This window comes from Ptychodera flava, chromosome 4 (genome assembly GCF_041260155.1).
Source record: "Ptychodera flava strain L36383 chromosome 4, AS_Pfla_20210202, whole genome shotgun sequence".
Taxonomy (NCBI): Eukaryota; Metazoa; Hemichordata; class Enteropneusta; family Ptychoderidae; genus Ptychodera; species Ptychodera flava.
In genome coordinates, this window is record NC_091931.1 from 26,888,679 (window position 1) to 26,907,093 (window position 18,415).

At 37.5% G+C, this 18,415-nt stretch overlaps 2 protein-coding genes across 2 annotated transcripts in view; both read right to left on the reverse strand.

The window, feature by feature from the left end:
• Positions 1-1,706: 1,706 nt before the first annotated feature.
• Positions 1,707-11,804, reverse strand: LOC139131326 (DAP3-binding cell death enhancer 1-like). Its single transcript, XM_070697336.1, has 10 exons — positions 11,648-11,804; positions 11,057-11,192; positions 9,969-10,107; positions 9,073-9,282; positions 7,478-7,702; positions 6,741-6,896; positions 5,989-6,081; positions 5,277-5,436; positions 4,292-4,402; positions 1,707-3,651 (listed from the first exon to the last, which is right to left on the reverse strand). The coding sequence occupies exons 1-10, from the start codon at positions 11,679-11,681 to the stop codon at positions 3,251-3,253; spliced, it is 1,665 nt and encodes a 554-aa protein (XP_070553437.1). The 5' UTR covers positions 11,682-11,804; the 3' UTR covers positions 1,707-3,250.
• Positions 11,805-12,493: 689 nt separating this feature from the next.
• LOC139131328 (protein furry homolog-like) overlaps positions 12,494-18,415 on the reverse strand; it is a 105,538-nt gene continuing 99,616 nt past the window's right edge. The window contains 1 exon segment of the mRNA XM_070697337.1: positions 12,494-18,057. Within this exon segment, the coding sequence (XP_070553438.1) occupies positions 17,906-18,057 (152 nt within the window). The 3' untranslated portion in view covers positions 12,494-17,905.

An 18,415-nucleotide genomic window follows, 5' to 3' on the forward strand; every position in this document is an offset into this window, starting at 1 on the left:
TATTGACTCTCTTGTTGATTTGTGTTGAATTTTGATTTATCTGTTGACAAGTCTGTGTGTTGTAAATATTCCTGAAATTGTATCAGTGCGTCAAGTACATCAATGCGGTGTTCTGATTGGACAAGAGCTCACACTGGGCTCTGTGGTGTGGTGATATACATCTACCATTTGTACCATTGTTAATATCCCCTCACCAAGCATGGAAGGTTGATGCAGAAATGAAGAGTGTTTTCACAGATGATAGGAAAAATCAAGGTTTGGCCCAATTATATGACTAAATGCATGGAGATGATTACAATGGCAACAGAAGTGTTTTGGAACCGCCTTAAGAGGGCATTTAGCGTGCACTTCACAATACCAGTGAATGGGTGATGTCACTTTTACTGCCATTGCCAAGTATATACTATGCATGCTACGTATCCCTCTTAATATTGCCGAGTCCTGGGTGCTGAATTTCCATTTGACCATGATTGCTCCATTTGAAAATCTGTTTTATCCCCTTTTTTGTCTCTTAAAAGAAAAAATGCTTAGAAATGCCAGAAACACAGTTATATGATGTACTGGTGATAGCATCAATCCCTGCCAAAGGCGAGTATAGATATGGGCAAATTTGCTATACTAGTATATAGTAAATGGCTTATGTTATATGGTGCACACTGTGCCCAAATACATACATGTACCTGCTGCCAGGGGTTATGGCCTAATTACACAGCTTGAAGTACTAAATTGAGTGTTGAATACTAAATGTTGTTTATACTACTAAAACATGGCCCACATTCTGCGGCCAATCAGCAATTTGTGAACTATAAGCTGTGGGTCTCAGGACTGTCTCACATCGTTTGTGTCAAAAAGTTCATGAGTGTTCAAAAGCTGTGCTTGACTGTTGATGTGTCCAAACACTGGCTAATCATTCTGCGTCAGGCCTCTCTAAATGGAAAACATGCAAGTGTTTCATCCATTCAATTACTTGATAATGTACAAGGAGTTTATTCACCATCTCCACCAATCAATCACCAAAGGCTTTCAATGCAATCGTGGAACTTTGACCCTGTGCAGGCTAAATGAGATAGGAGCGAGTTCAGATTTCCATTGATGTCATTTTTTACCTCCTCTTTACCTTATGGGGAGAGCCATACCTCTACTGATTGGTCACAAATTTCCTTGTACTTCCGCTCACATGGCATCAAGTTATTTTTAGACGATAGACGTTTCTAGTGTGTTCTTGTCTCACTCAGTATCTCAAAGGTTTTTGCACTGAGACTGGTTCAATAAAGCCTGTTCTATCTTGAGATGGAATTATTCTAAATATTAAAATACATACATTTTGATTTTTTTCTATATAACTCTAAACACCTCATCACACTTAAAAACATTTGGCTTGTTTTTTTTAATCGGAAATCATAATCAATTGATTCCATTTTGACATGGCTTTTAATCAGCAAGCTCAAGCCAGTTATAGATGCCACCCCCAAAATAATGGTACAGTCCGTGGGGGTAGCTCTGTGGCAAGACACTTTACAAGGTACATTTTTTGTGTGCAAATGGAGTGAAGAACCATGGGCAGCAGCTAAATTCTATATTTCATGAGGTCATGGGTCATATTGACTAATACCTGAGATTCAAATCATATTTCGTCAAAGAATCTGCAATTGCAGATTTCAGATGTTTTCCACTAATTTTTTGAGAAGAAAAATAATACACATTAATTTCATAAATTCAGTTTATTTATACCATAATTGAATGACCAAATATTCATTTGTGAACTTACAAAGTTAATAAAGTGTAAAATCTCATATAAAACTTTTTTCTATAAAATAAATGATATCTGTCAGGATATTTCTGTTCTTTCACACTTCGGCAACTACCGGTAACTCTAACCCACTCAGTTACATCTGGTGGTAAAATTCACTCAAACACAAATACACAGTATATTTACATGTAAGGAAATGCTAAAATCTGCCCACGCCATAGGAAGGACATTATTTCATATTTGTTGTAATCTTATCAGAGTTTCCTCATGGGGTGAATTTCACTGATTTCTGAAATCAATTTGAATATTAAACACTCTTTTGACACTGAAATAAAACACAAAGAATTTTAGCAGAGACAAAATACACAAACAACAATTTCTGTATGGTTGTAATTCTTTAAAAAATTGCTGTAATAGCAGTTATACGATGATAGATACTGCAGTTCATTAGGAGAGTGAAGCCTGTTGGTATGGCTTGGTCTCTTGATTTATGACCATTTTCAAAAATCACTAGTTTTATTATTATTATACCAAAAATACGGCATTGTTTGCCAAAGTTATGCTTGCAATAAAAATTTTACATCACACCATGATATGATCAGCCAGTGGAATCAGCCAGTGGAAAATCAAGAATAGGCAAAAAAATTTCACAGACATTCAAAGAAAGTCCTACATTTCAGTCAGTGGTGGGCAATAACTGGCCATGGTAAATAGTAGTTATAATCTTTTCCTATTTCAAACTACATAGGGTTTAAGAAGCTAAACGGTAATGATAATTCAATGAGGTAAGGCATACTTTCATGTTCTGAGGTCCTGAGTGCAGGGTAAAAATATGTTCCAAGATCTTGTGAATATTAACAATTTGACATTGTGGTTAGAAGGTTTGAATCAGGAACAAATGCAATTTTGAATGAAAGAGGAAGTTTCTGTGATATCCACATCACACAATGTGGTGAAATATCTGTAAAGCTGTGGATATCTATCCCAATGCCACTGTACTGGTAATACTACTGCTGGTAATAGATTTAGAAGGTACTGACCAAGTGGACAATTATCATATGCATGTCTCAATAGGAAACTAGGCAGTGAAAAGAATATGTTGGACTTGCCAATTCAGGCTTGGAAATTGCTAGTGATACTGTTGATATTTTAAATGCTATAAACTCTATATAAAAGCACTGTATGTCTGCTAGGTGTTGTGATTCATCTGTGTTCAAAGTTGCTGCTCAAGTAATGCTGGCATTAACGTCTGTAACTGTTGCTGTATGCACCAACATATTTCATGACCGGATATATGGCCTTTGACGGGACACTTCGCCAGGTAGAGGAATTACTGATGTAGCTTACTCCTGTCACTCTCCTCACTTGGTTTATCGCCATGGTTACTTGTCTACCACTGCTCTGTTCTAAAGAAAGACTTTGGAGCAGTGGCCGGGTAATCACAGGGCCTAATGTCAGCACAGCAACTATCATTATGGCACCTCACTTCACACAAATGATTTACACAACAGCTACTCCAAAAGACCCCCTAATCCCATTCAGTTTGCAAGCATCCTGGTTTACTCCAAAGTTGGTTAGCCAGCTTTCACCATCAAAGTCAACATCAGTTTCGCCAGCCCCTTTGTCTTGATGTTTCAAGTCAATACCAGACTCCTGCAGTCCTCTGTAGCTGAAAATACTGGGCAAAATTAAATCGAAAACAGACAGAGAGCCTTTAGTAACCCACTTTGGCTCTTGTAATTGTCTCATATCAGTGTCACTGTCTTCAGCCATACTAGAGAGAGAAGGTGATGATGCCGAGGTGTGGATGACTCTCTTCTCTTGTACCTCTAGAGGGAGCTGTTTAACAAGAGATTCTGATACAGGGAATTGCTGTTGCTTTGCTTCTTCCTCCATCAGTTCTGTGATGAGACAGGAGAACATGAAGTGTTTGAATTATTGAATTTAATAACCTATGATCTACTGAAAGTAACAAAATACTACAAGATTGCATATGATGCTCAAACATAGATGTCCAAAGCCAAATGAAATACATTCAATGGCTAGGAATCTATGACATGACATCTTTCATTTAAGACACTGAAGAGACTGTCAACAAGCTACGACAGCCGATACCACCTTCTACAGTACTTGTAAAAACTACACATATATTGAAACAGTGCACTAAACTGATGTCAAAGCCCTTTGGATTATTTCATATCAAGACAAAATATAAAATATTTCCTTAGAAGACAACACAAACTCAATTAATGTAAATTAACGTAAATACATATTAATACCGGTGTGCACTTGATTTCCATGTCAGTTTCTGTTACATGGTAGAATTTACAACTCTGTGTTCTATATCTCATCAATCACATATCTAGTCTGGCTGATCTTAAGGTACAACATAACACTGAAAAATGTGACAGACCACTTGAATGCCATTGATACAAAAATTTCAAAAATACAGATCAAAAACAGTTACTTTGTCCCTTTTATAGGTGCACTTTCCCAAATCATTTTAGTCTGCCAAAAACTTGAAGAAGTAAAAATACTTACTCAGTCTGTCTTCCATATCCAGCCTTTCCAGACACTGGGTTGCTAACTCAGAGCCAGACTTACTGGCTAGTGTGTACAGCTGCCTGGCATATTCCCTATCCTCAGGAAGCCCTGTAAAGAGAAAAAGGAAAATTATTCTCAATGACTAAAGATTTTTGTTCAGAGTTGACGGTTGAGAGGGATGTCATTCATATTGTGTTTTCATCAAGACAAAGCATGAATTAAAGTGATAACAACTCAGTCTTTAAATATCCATTCAATGTACAGCGACATCTGAGCAGAGATCTGATTCTACCAGAATGGAGATTTGATTCTATCAGGGCAGAGATCTGATTCTAAGAGCAGAGATCTGATTCTACCATGGCAGAAATCTGATTCTGTCAGGGCAGAGATCTGATTCTATCAGGGCAGAGATCTGATTCTATCAGGGCAGAGATCTGATTCTATCAGAGCAGAGATCTGATTCTATCAGGGCAGAGATCTGATTCTATCAGAGTAGAGATCTGATTCTATCAGGGCAGAAATCTGATTCTATCAGGGCAGAGATCTGATTCTATCAGGGCAGAGATCTGATTCTATCAGGGCAGAGATCTGATTCTATCAGGGCAGAGATCTGATTCTATCAGGGCAGAGATCTTATTCTATCAGGGCAGAGATCTGATTCTATCAGAGCAGAGATCTGATTCTATCAGGGCAGAGATCTGATTCTACCAGAGCAGAGATCTGATTCTGTCAGGGCAGAAATCTGATTCTATCAGGGCAGAGATCTGATTCTATCAGGGCAGAGATCTGATTCTATCTGAGCAGAGATCTGATTCTATCAGGGCAGAGATCTGATTCTATCAGGGCAGAAATCTGATTCTATCAGGGCAGAGATCTGATTCTATCAGGGCAGAGATCTTATTCTATCAGGGCAGAAATCTTATTCTATCAGGGCAGAGATCTGATTCTACAAGAGCATGCTGGATTGTCTGCACACACTCACCTCCAAGACCCAACTCATTGAATACTGCTAGGTTGTACTGTGCGTCTGTGTGGTTTTGCTTGGCTGCCTTGGAGTACATGTCAGCTGCTTTGGCTTCGTTGCGAGACACTCCCCATCCTTGCTCATAACACATACCAAGGTAGTATTGACACTCCGCATCCTAAGAACAGCCATGAGACGAACAAGTAATCTTAGAGAGTCAATCAAGTTGTGAGTGTGATGGAAGTTAATGTGCATCTGCAATTGAACAATCCACATAGGCTTTTTCAGTTTGATTTCACACTGAACATGATGTAGGGGTTTATCAGAAATTCTGAAACTAATTTACACTTTACACTATGCTTCTAAAATGCCACACAACAAATAACATTATTCAACCAATAAGCCATATTTTCCAAAGCTAAAGGACAGTTTTCATTGATTCCTATCTTACATTCCTCTAAATACAAAAATAGTACAGGTACCTGAATTTTCAGAAAATATATGATTTTGAGCTCTCCAAAACTTCACAGACAGTGTGTGCTTTGCAAATAAAGAGTTTTTTCTCTGATCTAAGTAACAGCAGATAAGACTTAGACACTTCAAAATGTGCAGGAAATTAAAATTATCACATAAATTTTTCTCGTTCACACTCCTTCCTAAGGCAATAAACGGGCTATACCGCCATCGAATTAATGACAAAAGCAAGTCTTATATCCGTGAAACAACCTACCTCATCTTTGGATCCCTCTTCGAAAAATCCAACAGCTCTCTCCGTGTTGATGTGAGGTTCTTCCAGATAGTATGTACCCATGTAAACTTGAGCCTGCAGGTTAAAAGGCATGTCTTATAGTCAAAAGGAACTGGCATGGTATTTCCAAGTTATCAGCAAATGTTCCATAAACCCTTTGTCGCATAGCTGCATCGAGCATGGTGTGACATCAACAATATTAACCCTTTTCCTGCCAGACAGTAATAACTGTATCACTTCCCCATCAGCCAAGTCAGTAAAAAGCGGTATTGAGCCAAAACATGACGTATTTTCACCCACTTGGCTTGGTATGTTATAGCATCTTTTGTCCAAAAAAAATCAACTTTAAAGTATTATGTTTTCAACAGCCTTCAAATGTACAGTATTATGTTAAAATACATCATATGGAATACGTTGTGTTTCATTAATTTTAACCATCTTGACCTAGTAGTGAAATATGGACTTGGCAGGAAAAGGGTTAAGAGTCTGATGTAGTTCAACTCACCCTGAAGTCAACAGTAACCTGTAGCAGACTACACAATGCCTCTGATGCAGCTAAAATGACAGAAAAGCTGACATGCTATATCAGACACGTAACACTGCCACAGGATTCAGCATCGCATAAACTGCTTGGGTACAATAATCTGCCTTTTATTCATATTAACAAAAATACATGGAAAGCGCCAAATCCCGTTTAGATCACCCAGTGATATATTCCAGGTACTGATGCTTACCTGCTGAAGGCCCTTTTCAGCTGCTTGTTCCATCAATTCAACTGATTTCCTGGAATCTTTGGGCAATCCACCCAGGCCAAGTAAATAGAAGACAGCCAAGTTGTATAAAGCCATTGGATGTCCCTTTGCAGCTGCTAACTGGTAGTAATCAGCTGCCTGTAACAGACCAACAGGAGAAATGGATCAAATGTGTTCCTATCACTGAGATCAAACATGGGAGTTGTAACCCTTTCACCACCATGGTCTAGCCCAAACCCATTGTTATCAATATTGATTGGGGACTTGTTTACAGGGAATTGGGGGTGAACAGCTTACATCATTCACTACCAGACTTTGGCACATTCCTTGGATTTTCAATGGTGTAGGTGAACTCCTACACAAGGAAAGGCATGACTGGATAAAAACGTCCAGCACATTTAAGATGGCCTGATACACAGCACCGTACAGTCTTGTAGCCGGTAAGATTAAATTGTTTTTTTTAAATAAAGTAAAATCAGTGACTGTAGTTGACATTTTTACAGTGAGGGGGTAACTGAGGATCAATATCTGAATGAGGATGTTACTATGTTTTAGGAATCCCAGGCTTACAGCATCATTTAATGCATAATCAGCTGACTGATCATACATGAGGATGGAACAAGAACACATGGATGTAATCACATGACTATTGTCAGAAAAACAAAAATAAATCAAGCAAGGATTTCTAATCAACAGAAACTCTGGAAATGACAACATACCTTAGTGAGGCACTTTTTGACACCCCTGCCTTCTTCATAGCATAGACCAAGGTTGTACAGTGCTTTTGCATATCCCATGTCAGCTGCCTGGCGAAACTGTTCAGCTGCCTTCACAAGGCTGCCCTCTCTGGCGTAGTTGAGTCCCAGTGCATTGAGTACAATACCAGTGCTCTCATTTCCAAGAGACTCCAGCTGAGATGTGGCTTCTGTGATGATCTCCTGAGGCTGTTCAAAAACAGTGAAGTCACAGTGAATAAGCCTGCAATGCTGGTGAACAACTCAATGTATCTAATGCTGATAATTTAACTGCAACAAAATCAACCTTTCACTATGTGTTTCTGTGAAAAACATCTAATAAAACATCCCCCTGGTGGTAGCCAGTTTGTAAACAAAGAACAAAGCAACACACAAACAAAGCACTAGACTCTGTTGAAGCTGTGTTATCACTTAACTTTCCACTAACTACAAAAACCATGTACAAAGTCCGGTTTTACTTTGATTGTATCTAACAAATCACGTTGAAAGAGGGAGTCTATGTAAAGTGTACCTTTTTTTCAATTCATATCAAATAGCATTAAGGTAGCGGTAAAGGCTAGAGCGTCAGTTATAAACTTCAATAAAAACTATAAAACATGAAAGAAGTCAACATTCTCTGTGGAATAAAAAAAACTAGACATTTGGGGTCATAAGCATTGCAGAGTTATAGCCCATTGAAACTTCTGAAAAACTGACCAAATAAGAGGAAGTTGGGGAGTCCTTAGTGTATTAACTATGGTAGAGGTCCCCTAGCTTTTAAAAAAATGTTTGAAAAGGGAAAGTCATTTTTTACTGTTTTTTAGGAAAGTTGACAAGGCAGTGCTTGCATTCAGAATGCGTGACTGCTATTATAAATGCATTTTTAGATTCTTTGAGTGTCAAAGAGGTGTCAAAAGTGAGATTAACCAAAAAGACTGCTCTTTGACTTCAAAAGAGGGGTGCAAATATGGCTTGTTTTCAACAATTTTGACAGAATAACAGTTTTCCTACATAATTTTATACCAATTAAATCCAACCTTTGAAATGAGATATGGACATGGAATTTTTACAGCCTATTAACAAGGTTACAGATAAGATTTGTACGGCACAATTTTCCTGTATTTGAAGTACTTTTTGAAAAATCACATTTTGAAATTTGGAAGAATTTTTAATAATTTTTTGATATGTAAACCCATGTAAAATCATAAAAACAAATTTTATTTACAAATCCTGCCGTAAAAATCTTACAATTAATAGTGTCAACATATTTATAACTAATTTGGTAATATTAATTTATTATTAAATTCAAAGATGTAAAAAAATATGAAAAATTAAATTTTAATATTGATTGGTGTCATATTTCAAAATCATGGCTACAAATATACAATTTTTATATTCTTTGGAGAAAGTATTAACTAAGGGAGTTATCCTGAAAATTTGAACTAAATATCTTGATTCTAACACTTGAAACTTGACATTAACTCTGAGAAAAGAATTGGTGCAAAAATAGCCTTTACCGCTACCTTAATTCTCGCAGGCTGCATTAACAATTCGTGATTGTATTTTTTTCAGAAACTTACTGTTTTAGCTTTTTGTGCAGAATCCTGTTGGTTTTTGCCTTCTTCCAGTATACTTCTGCGAGTTGTCATGCCAAGTCTTGAAGGTTTTGGCATAGCCCGTGCAAACCTGTACAGCGCACGACGGAATCTCTTCTTGTCATCATCACATTTCCACTGATCTAATTTGTTGAACTGTTTGGAGAGTTGTAGACTGACCAACAGAACAGTTCCCTGAAAATGTACACGTCAAGATCAAAGTTTAGAAAGGTCTGTTGCAGGTGTTGAGGGCAACATCACTGATCCAGCACCAGTCTTCTGACATCTGGTGAAACTATATTCAAGCAATCTCTGTTATCAAGTGCCCATGCCCAAGTGTTATGTGTAAAAAGATAGGGTAGGACATTACTAGTGTATGTGACTTCTTAATATACAATGCACTGCTACACACCAACTCTCTACATTCCTATTTTGCATTTGTATGTATTTTCACCTTTAAAGGACCATCTGATGGCAGCCGGTCATTTCAGTTCTGGTTTACCAGTACCAATCACTTAGCTACATTTATTCAATCTACAATTACTTTAGCAGAATGTGAAAAAACATTCAGAGGATTGGTCCTATCAATCTCTGGAGAAAAAAATTGTGTAGCGCTTAACGTACAGAGAGTCATACACACATCATGAACTGTCCCAAAACAGCCAATACGCCATATTTCCTATCTGTATGGTAGGGTAGACTGGCAAAAACCAGAGTGAGCATTATTGTTAACATCACGCTTTGAAGTAGATAAAAGTAGTCTGACTGTTTTATCTGACTATTGTAACAAATGTTGAGGCGGATGGTAAAACTGATAAAATTCATCCATTATCAGGGAACTCCGGTTGAAATCATAAAAATCAGTGGTGAGTTTATCTTACCCATCCTATGGCTTCAAACATGCTATGCTTGCAACTGTCACATGAAGACCAGTTGAATCCTTGCCGGAAGCTATTCCAGTCTTCCCTGTCGTTGTGACTGCCGTTTCCAGCATCTCCCGAACCAACATCTTGGTGGTGTCTGAAAGCAAGACATATAAAATGGATGTAAATAAGCTAATTTTAAAAAAAGGTGTAATTCTATGCTGGTGGGTTGAACCTAGATAAAAACCTGTTTTGCGTCCAAGAAAACAAAATAACAAATTTACAACATTTCTATCTTTGTGCACTTTTGATATTTTACACACAAATATCAATAGCTGACTTCCAATGGCCACTGAATGGATGATTGATCAAATCAAATCAATTGTAAATTGTAATTACTATGTAATCGCAGAGTAAAAACCTGTATAGTAAATTTCTCACCTCAACCTAAAATGCCGATTCTCTCATAAGGAACACACAGGATGGACATACTTTGATCTCATACACACATATTTACAAGACACGTTTTCACAATGAAAACTACTGGTGAGTGACGGTGACGCAGCAAAGAACTCTCACAGAATTTGCATTACTGAAGTCCTTGGAACAGTGCCAAAATTTACCGGCAAGCGAACAGTAATCACTGATACACACAACTCTTACGCACACCACTAAATTGCAAGTACTTCATAAAACCACAAGATCATTGAAGTTCGTGTTGAAGGAAAGAAAGGTGTTGCACACAAACTCAAGTGTGTAAAAAATTATCACCGTTTTTATGTACTGCCTAACTCATGACAACAAAGTCGTTCTCACAATGACGTGATGGTCATTGTTGATTCAAAGGTTGTTAGTTAAACAGCAATCGCATTTTTTCTTCGATAAGCCAAGCGCTCTTGTGCGTAGGCAGTACATTTTGAATCATAAAAATATTATCATTACTGCAATAACATTTCCGGGTTTTTTTTACTTCATTTTGATAGAAAACCTGTGTTGAGCTTGATTGTCAAACCCTTCTCCATACATATGAAAAGAAATGTCACGTAAATTCGTTCAACCAGTCTCTCCACAAACAGACAGAAAGAGGGGCTCAGTGGTTCACGTACCTTGCTACCTGCAGTTGTTGCTGACCACCACAACACCTTGGTATGACTGGTAGTCCCTGGTGTTCCTCCCGTCGTTTGTTCTGCTGCGAGACGTTGGTCGTACGGAGGGGCTGGCCATGGTGCAGATGTCTCAGCCCTGCTTGAACGAATCAAAATTACAGGATAGATATGATAATGGCGTGTGGGTACATAGTAAAATAAATAAACGTTCTCAACATGCGCATGTTGGAGACGGTCACCTGAGTGAAAACTCGTTTCACCTTTGAAATGGATACACATGTATACTGTACACAAATGATGTCATCGATGTATGACGTCATTTGTAAACCTTTGCAGAACAGAAGATGGACTTTCCCGCTAAATCGAAAGTAGTTTTTAATTTTCCGATAAAAAATCATCAATGCAGTTAATAACTCTCATCAACGTGTTGAAATGAAATGTCAAGTAGTAACTTTCTTGCGATTCATTGCCCGATATCGACAGTTTCCGCTTCACGCCTGCCACTTGTCCTACACGAAAACGATCCTGCTAAATTTTGGGTATTTTGACACACTAAAAGACGTCAGCCAGGGAAATTCATGGATAGCTTACCTCTTTGCACATTCTGCAATATCCTCCACATCATGAATTCACGTAACACTTGCCATTACCGACAAAATTGTCGGTATTTACGGACACATTAACTCGTCGTTTTCCGTGCAGTGCACTGGCGTGCTACGGATTTGGATGAAGCAATCACCTGTCACATGACACGAGAAGCGCCCTCTAAATGTAGGTCATGGATAAATCAAACTCCAACTGGAACAGTCGGAACCACTCTCTGGGCAGCAGGTGAATCTTTCAATGGACAGTTTTGGTATTCTTTTCCGGGCTTCCCACTGCAAAGCCATTTTTATTTTATCTTCAAGGACTGTATGTGAAGTCAGTCAACAATGTCGTTGATGAACATTCAGTTTAGGTCAGCAGTTTGACAATTTAGGGCTAACATAATGTTACACCTACCTCCATGGTTACACAAAACATTCAGTGATTTACCTCAATCATGGATGTAAATTTTTTTTTACACATCCATGCCTCGATGCACAGGGAGAACAAAATATTCTAGTTAAATAAGAGAAAGAAATTTTCAAAAATTCCCCGAAAAATGCGGCAACTGCCCTTAAAGGCAAGGAGGAATGGTGCCTACATCAATACTGTCTCACGACTTCATATTTCTGTATGCTGTTGGCTGTTTGTGTTTCAATATTTTCTGTCAAATGTACGTGTGTAATATTGGCTTCAAAATTTGATGCACTTCAGTAAATTTAATTGTATCTTATTTGCTGATGGACTGCATTCAAGCTATAAAATATTACTGTTCTTGCCTGTCCCCCCTTCAGATAAAAAATTAAAACTAAAATCTAGAACAGACATCAAAGACACACATTACCTGGGTACTTATGTTTTAATAATTGTTTATTTGATGTTCTTCAATTCTGTTACACAGTGAACCATCTCTGCTGTGAAATATTTTTGCATCTGTACATCAGATCAATTTTCCGTAATGACATTTGCCAGTGCTTTGAACTGCCAAAACTAAGTTTCAACAAAACCGTAATTACTCTGGAGTAAATACAACACATATGGTGACTCTGGAATATAATTTTACAACACAATGTAAAGGAAAAAATATATAGCATGATAAGTTACACTCTCGATCAGGAAATGTACAACAGATATGATATAGAACACAACTTTTAAAGCAACGACCCTTGTTTGTGAAAGTGTTTATGCAACAGTCTAAAACATTTCTGAAGGCAGTTTTCATCTGCATTTCTGGATTATAATGGTGTGATTTCAGCACATCTAACACTCACAACTGTTACCAATTCTGTGAACCAATAAACAGTTATGGCACTATGAAAACTTCAAATGTATATTTCAATGTTTTTTTCAGAAAAATGTTCTTGATGTTCAGTCACTGAATTCCTACAGGTGGAAATGTTTCTAAGTCAACCTGGAGGACTTAAGATCGTCTTTTAGAAACAAAAGTGAGCAACGATACCACTACCCGTGAGGAAACTGAGATATTTATATAATGGACTACCTCGGCAATCAAACATAGGCACAATCGCTAAAGTTCAAAGCCACTGATTGACAATGGACGAAAAGTCAACTTACGATAAAATCCCTTTGGGTTACTACTAACAGCAAAACAAAACTACTGTCAACTGAAACTATTTGAAATGATTTTAATTCATAAGAACCCTTTTGGATGTGAACAACAATTTTTCTTAGACTTTCACGCTGGTAAAGAGACAATAACTTTTGCAAGATACATTCCAGAATCATTGACCTTTTCAATAATGAATTTTGGTAATGCCCCCCTTTTTTGCTTTCTGCAGCAAAGGTGGGACTCAACATAACCTAAAGGGAAGTGATTACTGAACAGTAACTAGAAAATACTCAGTAAAGGACTTGCAGTATCTAATGCTCAAAGCAAAAAAATACTTTTCATTTCAGAAAGTATATTAATGAGCACTGAGTATGCAAATGAAATGCTAATGACTCATTATCTATGGTAAATATTCATGTCATCAACATTGAACATTCTATGATTTGTAGTGCAGAAACAGTGCCTGAGCATATACTATCAACTCCGATCTATCTTTTGACCTACATTACCGGTATTAAAATCCGTGAAATTGACCAGGCGACTATATTTTGAAGATATGCCATACGATGGGTCTGCAAGAATAATATTTTTTAGCACACGTGAAAAACTGCCATGTTGAGAAAGATCCTATTATGTATAACCTTGGCAATCAAAGGCAGTTTTGTAAAGGTAGCAATGATTTAAAGACAACAACAAGGAGTGATCATGTTTTGCAGAAAAGTTATCTGTCATATGCAGGCCAGTGAGACACAAAATCATGCCCACTGGTATTTTGTTACATTTGGTAATGATAGACTGCTTGACATGTCCACCATCATCATTTCTTGTGAATATATCAGTAACATTGCACCTTCATCGGCATATGCCATATTTTGACTTCTCTATTCTAACATTACTAGTGAGATCATACCCACAGAAAAATAAGGGTGCAGAGTGAATTCAACGATCAGATATCGTCTGAATCCCTTTCTTGTGCATTCACTTTCTGCATTATAATAATGTCTCGTGTGAACTATTATTTACTTTCATGTTTTTCTCAGCATCTGAAAAAAATCCAGCTGAAATTTCATGGGGAGTTCATCCCCAAAAAGAAGAAAACCTAATATTACAGATGTGCATGCTCAGTACGTAGTACCCACATACAATGCAAACACATGAAATGTTTACAACCACTCAAGAAAACACTCAAGAATTGAAAAAATATAAAGTTTCCAATCACAGAAAAAACAAAACATACTAAAATCACAACACAGAGAGAAACACTTGGATATAGTTGCATAAAATATACACTTTTCATAAAGTCTACGTCAACACCGGAGGAACAAAACAGAATGGATTTCTACAGGGCAGACTTGAATGTAGCTTTGCTATCAGGTAGCTCCATTTTAGGGAAATCTCACTGGTAAGCAACCATCATCAGCAAAAGCCAAATCTATCTTGAAAAAATCACCCTTTACCGTTCAAAAAGTTTTACGGATAAACTAATAAACTAATAATAGTCTTTGGACTTTGAAGAAAAAAACTATGAAATTAACAAATTATTTCCTGACAGCCAATTTTTAGCTTGCCTTTTTCCAAATAAAATCATTGGAGCATTCAGACTTGAGGGTAACAATGTCGTCGATGACAGATTTGATGTTTCCAACACAAATATCAGTAAGAGTCAGTTTCCACAAACACAGTAAAACCATAGATGAAATTACATACTTTGGAATAAGCTTGAAGTTAAACATTTCTGAAAAGGTGTTTTGATTCACAGGAAAATGCAAACAATAGGATATTTGTGAGAGTTTGATTAATTAGAGGATACTATGACAACAGTCAGAATTACAATTACGTCATTTGTACTTGGCATAGCCTACAAACAATCCAATGGCTTTTCCTCTTATTATTCTTTTATGTATACTAGTAATTTGATGATATTTGGGGAAATTGACACAATGTCTCTATTGTTCTTACAGATCAAGATGACTATCAATTGATATATATTGCCTGAATCAATCTGGCAAATGTCCTAGAGAACCTAACATCACCAAGCAATGTTGCACTGTATCTAATAGACTATACAGACTATGTATCAGAGTTTACTTAAGAAGAACCTGTCGCTGGCAAATAACAGAAAAATATTTGCACAGACTTGACAATGGTAATTCCATCATACCAGTATATTGATGACACAAATACAGCTATCTGATTGGTCGAGACATTCAAGTAACAGTGCTATATTTGCACGGTTGGTACAAGGCTTGAGCTCTCAGCTGGAGAAAACTTCCTTCTTTGACATTGCATGCCAGAATTTCAATATACTGTTATGATACAACAGTGATAAGCCAGGCCTCAGCAGCAGGTATACCACTCGGTTTTTGACCAGTTCATGCAATATAAGCACTCACTATTAATCGTGCATGTATGTTGTGAACTGGTCAAAGTCTTGTGGCGCTATTTATTGCCTACATATACCAGCATATACCTTATAAGGGACACCGTCTTGTCTTATAGTGACATGTGCAATTTGCTAACGTTCCCAGTAATTCAGGTATTCAACTTTAACATGCATGGGCAAGACTGCACAATACAAGGATGACATTGTCCAGCGTTCTTTGGGTGTGGTGGTACATTACCTGCTGGGGACATGAAAAGTAACACACCAGCAACTCACACACTTCACGTCTTTGGTCGTTGAAAGCTGACCACATGAGGGCAGCCTCACACGCTATTCTGGCTGATTACTAACACCAATGACTATGGAAAAAGAGTATAAAAGCAACACACGACTTTTGAAACTAAATCAGAAAAGTGATATGCCACCATCATGAAAGAATACATGTACAAATACTTTTATACATGAAGATATATTCGCAGCAATCCTTCCAAAAGAACAGCGTTAAACTTCACCAATCGACAGCTGCTATCTGTTTTTGTAAAATTGTGAAATTTTGATAAATGTAAATGCTGGAAATCTGGAAGCTATCTCTAGGGTCAAAGTTGTTGCACTAATGACCATTATTAGCTAGATAGGTCTTGTACCTGCAATCTTTTGTGATTTGTGAAAATGTGATCTTTTTGCCATCTTGTTTTGGCAAGTTGGCATCATCATAAATCTATACATCCAAAGCTGTGAAAATAGGAGATATTGAAATCCTGTTGTCTTTTCTTTTTTTTTTGCCTTGGTTATTGAACATTACGATTGGAACTGTTTCAAGGAGCTTGTTCAGCACCTAATATATACCTTCACCATTGAAATTCCTGTTCAAGATCTCCAACGTTCTTCCTGTTCTTTAGGAACAAACTAACATTCATAAAACCCAATTTCAATCACTAACTTTTACTTTGGGTTGAAAAAAGTATACATGAACTCACTGAAATGTTTAAGTAAAATACAAGCCCTCTCACGAAAAAATATTAGCCTCAGGTTCTTGAGGGCGCTATTTACAACACTGGTTTCCAAGAGGTACATCTTGATCACCTGCTATCTCAAAGAGTTTCACTTCCAAATTCTCACATCACCTGTCCACCCTTACGTCTTAATGGCACATTCCAGTGACTTGGTTCAGAAAGATTAATAGAAGTTTAGTAGTGGAACAGTCCATTTAATGGTAAAGGGAGTGATAGGATCATATCATAAAACTTCAGAAGTTATCTAGGAAGATGAGCAAGTTGAAGTGATTTCAGGAGGTGATGCTAAATCTACTGTTTATATCCCTTTTATACCTACTCATTACACTACACAAAACCCAACAAGATCACAAAAATTCACACGAGCATTGAACTAGATACGAAGAGTCCAGGTATTTGCACAATTTTTACCCGATATCTCTCCTACTTTGTAAGTTTTTAAAACCCAGCAGAGATGAATGCTGAAGACAGAACTGCCACTTCTCTATGAAAGTAAGCTCAAATAACCTTTGCATAGTTTGGTCATTGTATAAATATCTCTACAACAATACACGTTGGGGGCGCTGTGCATGGACTACAGGATACACATGCAGGTCTGTATTGGCCAACTGTAAGGGAAAGAAAACCCAAGAAACAAGCCAGCTGTGACCGAACCAGCATGTTGTATGATCTGAGATCAATCTGGTGACAGCCAAGACTTTCAAAATCAAAGCCACACAGAAAGCCCTTGAAGGTATATGTTCAATATTATCTTATTTTATACCTTTTGGCACACACTATAATATAAACATCACACCCTCCACCATTTCCAAAAACAAAAACCCCAAATTTTCAGTTTCTGAAAGAATTGCACATTATTTTCCATTCTGTCAAAAATCTAGCATGAATGCTCTGAGGACAACAGATTGGTTTTTGTAAAATCTCTGGATGGGTGGGAAAATATGACCTGAAAACAACACCATGTATCTACGAGGCGAGTGATTTTCACCAAGCCATGCTTACAGTCGTTTGTCTCAATATATCATGACTTGTAAATCAACCTGGCAAATCATTTTGTCATCATTAAGAAATCTCTTCATAGCTTTTGACGAACATGGCAGTTTCTTCTCCACCACGGCAAGTGAACATACACACAGATGTGGTTTCCCCGGCAACCATTTGCATCACTACTATTTCAATGGCTGCTATGGCAACACACTACGAAATCACTAGCTGTTTTACAATCAGTTCTTTTGCTGCCCATTGAGGCAAAGTATCATTTCTATCATCGGGCTGTACTTTCAACAAACACATCTTGCTCAGTTGGATGAGGTGCTGGCTTCTAATTCTCTGCTCTCTAGGGTCATGTTTTCCAGCATCTTCAGTGACGCCTGTAGTTGAATGTTGACGTGCATGAGTCGCCTGCACACATCAGAGAGGTCATGCTCTGGTCTTGTGATGATCAGCACCCCTGGCGACAAAAATGGGGGAGAAATGTGAATTCCATTTCTTCTCTCAACTTTTGAAGCTCTGTTATGAAAACGTCATGAGAGTGTGCACCAATGGAAACCTGATGACTTGCCATGTAATGTTTTATCATGACAGAGTCAATTATGAAAAACTAGACATGTAAAGCATCTTTCTTTCATTTAACAGCTGAGCCCCTCCCCTTACTCTGCACATAACTCAGTATTGTGGAATGCACTGTTCTTGTGACACTGAGAAATTACATTTTGAAATCCCCTCAAACATTACCTGAAGGTATTGTATTTGGTATACATCAGCTTTCATGAGCAAAGTATGATAAGCTTTTTTGGTAGGTCGTCACT

Bases quoted from the DNA above. Each gene is read 5' to 3' on its own strand.
- LOC139131326 (XM_070697336.1), bottom strand. From the start codon at position 11,681: ATGATGTGGAGGATATTGCAGAATGTGCAAAGAG. The intron at 9,283-9,968 runs GTAAGATAAACT...GTACATTTTCAG, and splicing joins TGTTTGAAGCCATAGGATGG to GGAACTGTTCTGTTGGTCAG. The intron at 7,703-9,072 runs GTAAGTTTCTGA...GTTTTTGAACAG, and splicing joins CTGCACAAAAAGCTAAAACA to CCTCAGGAGATCATCACAGA.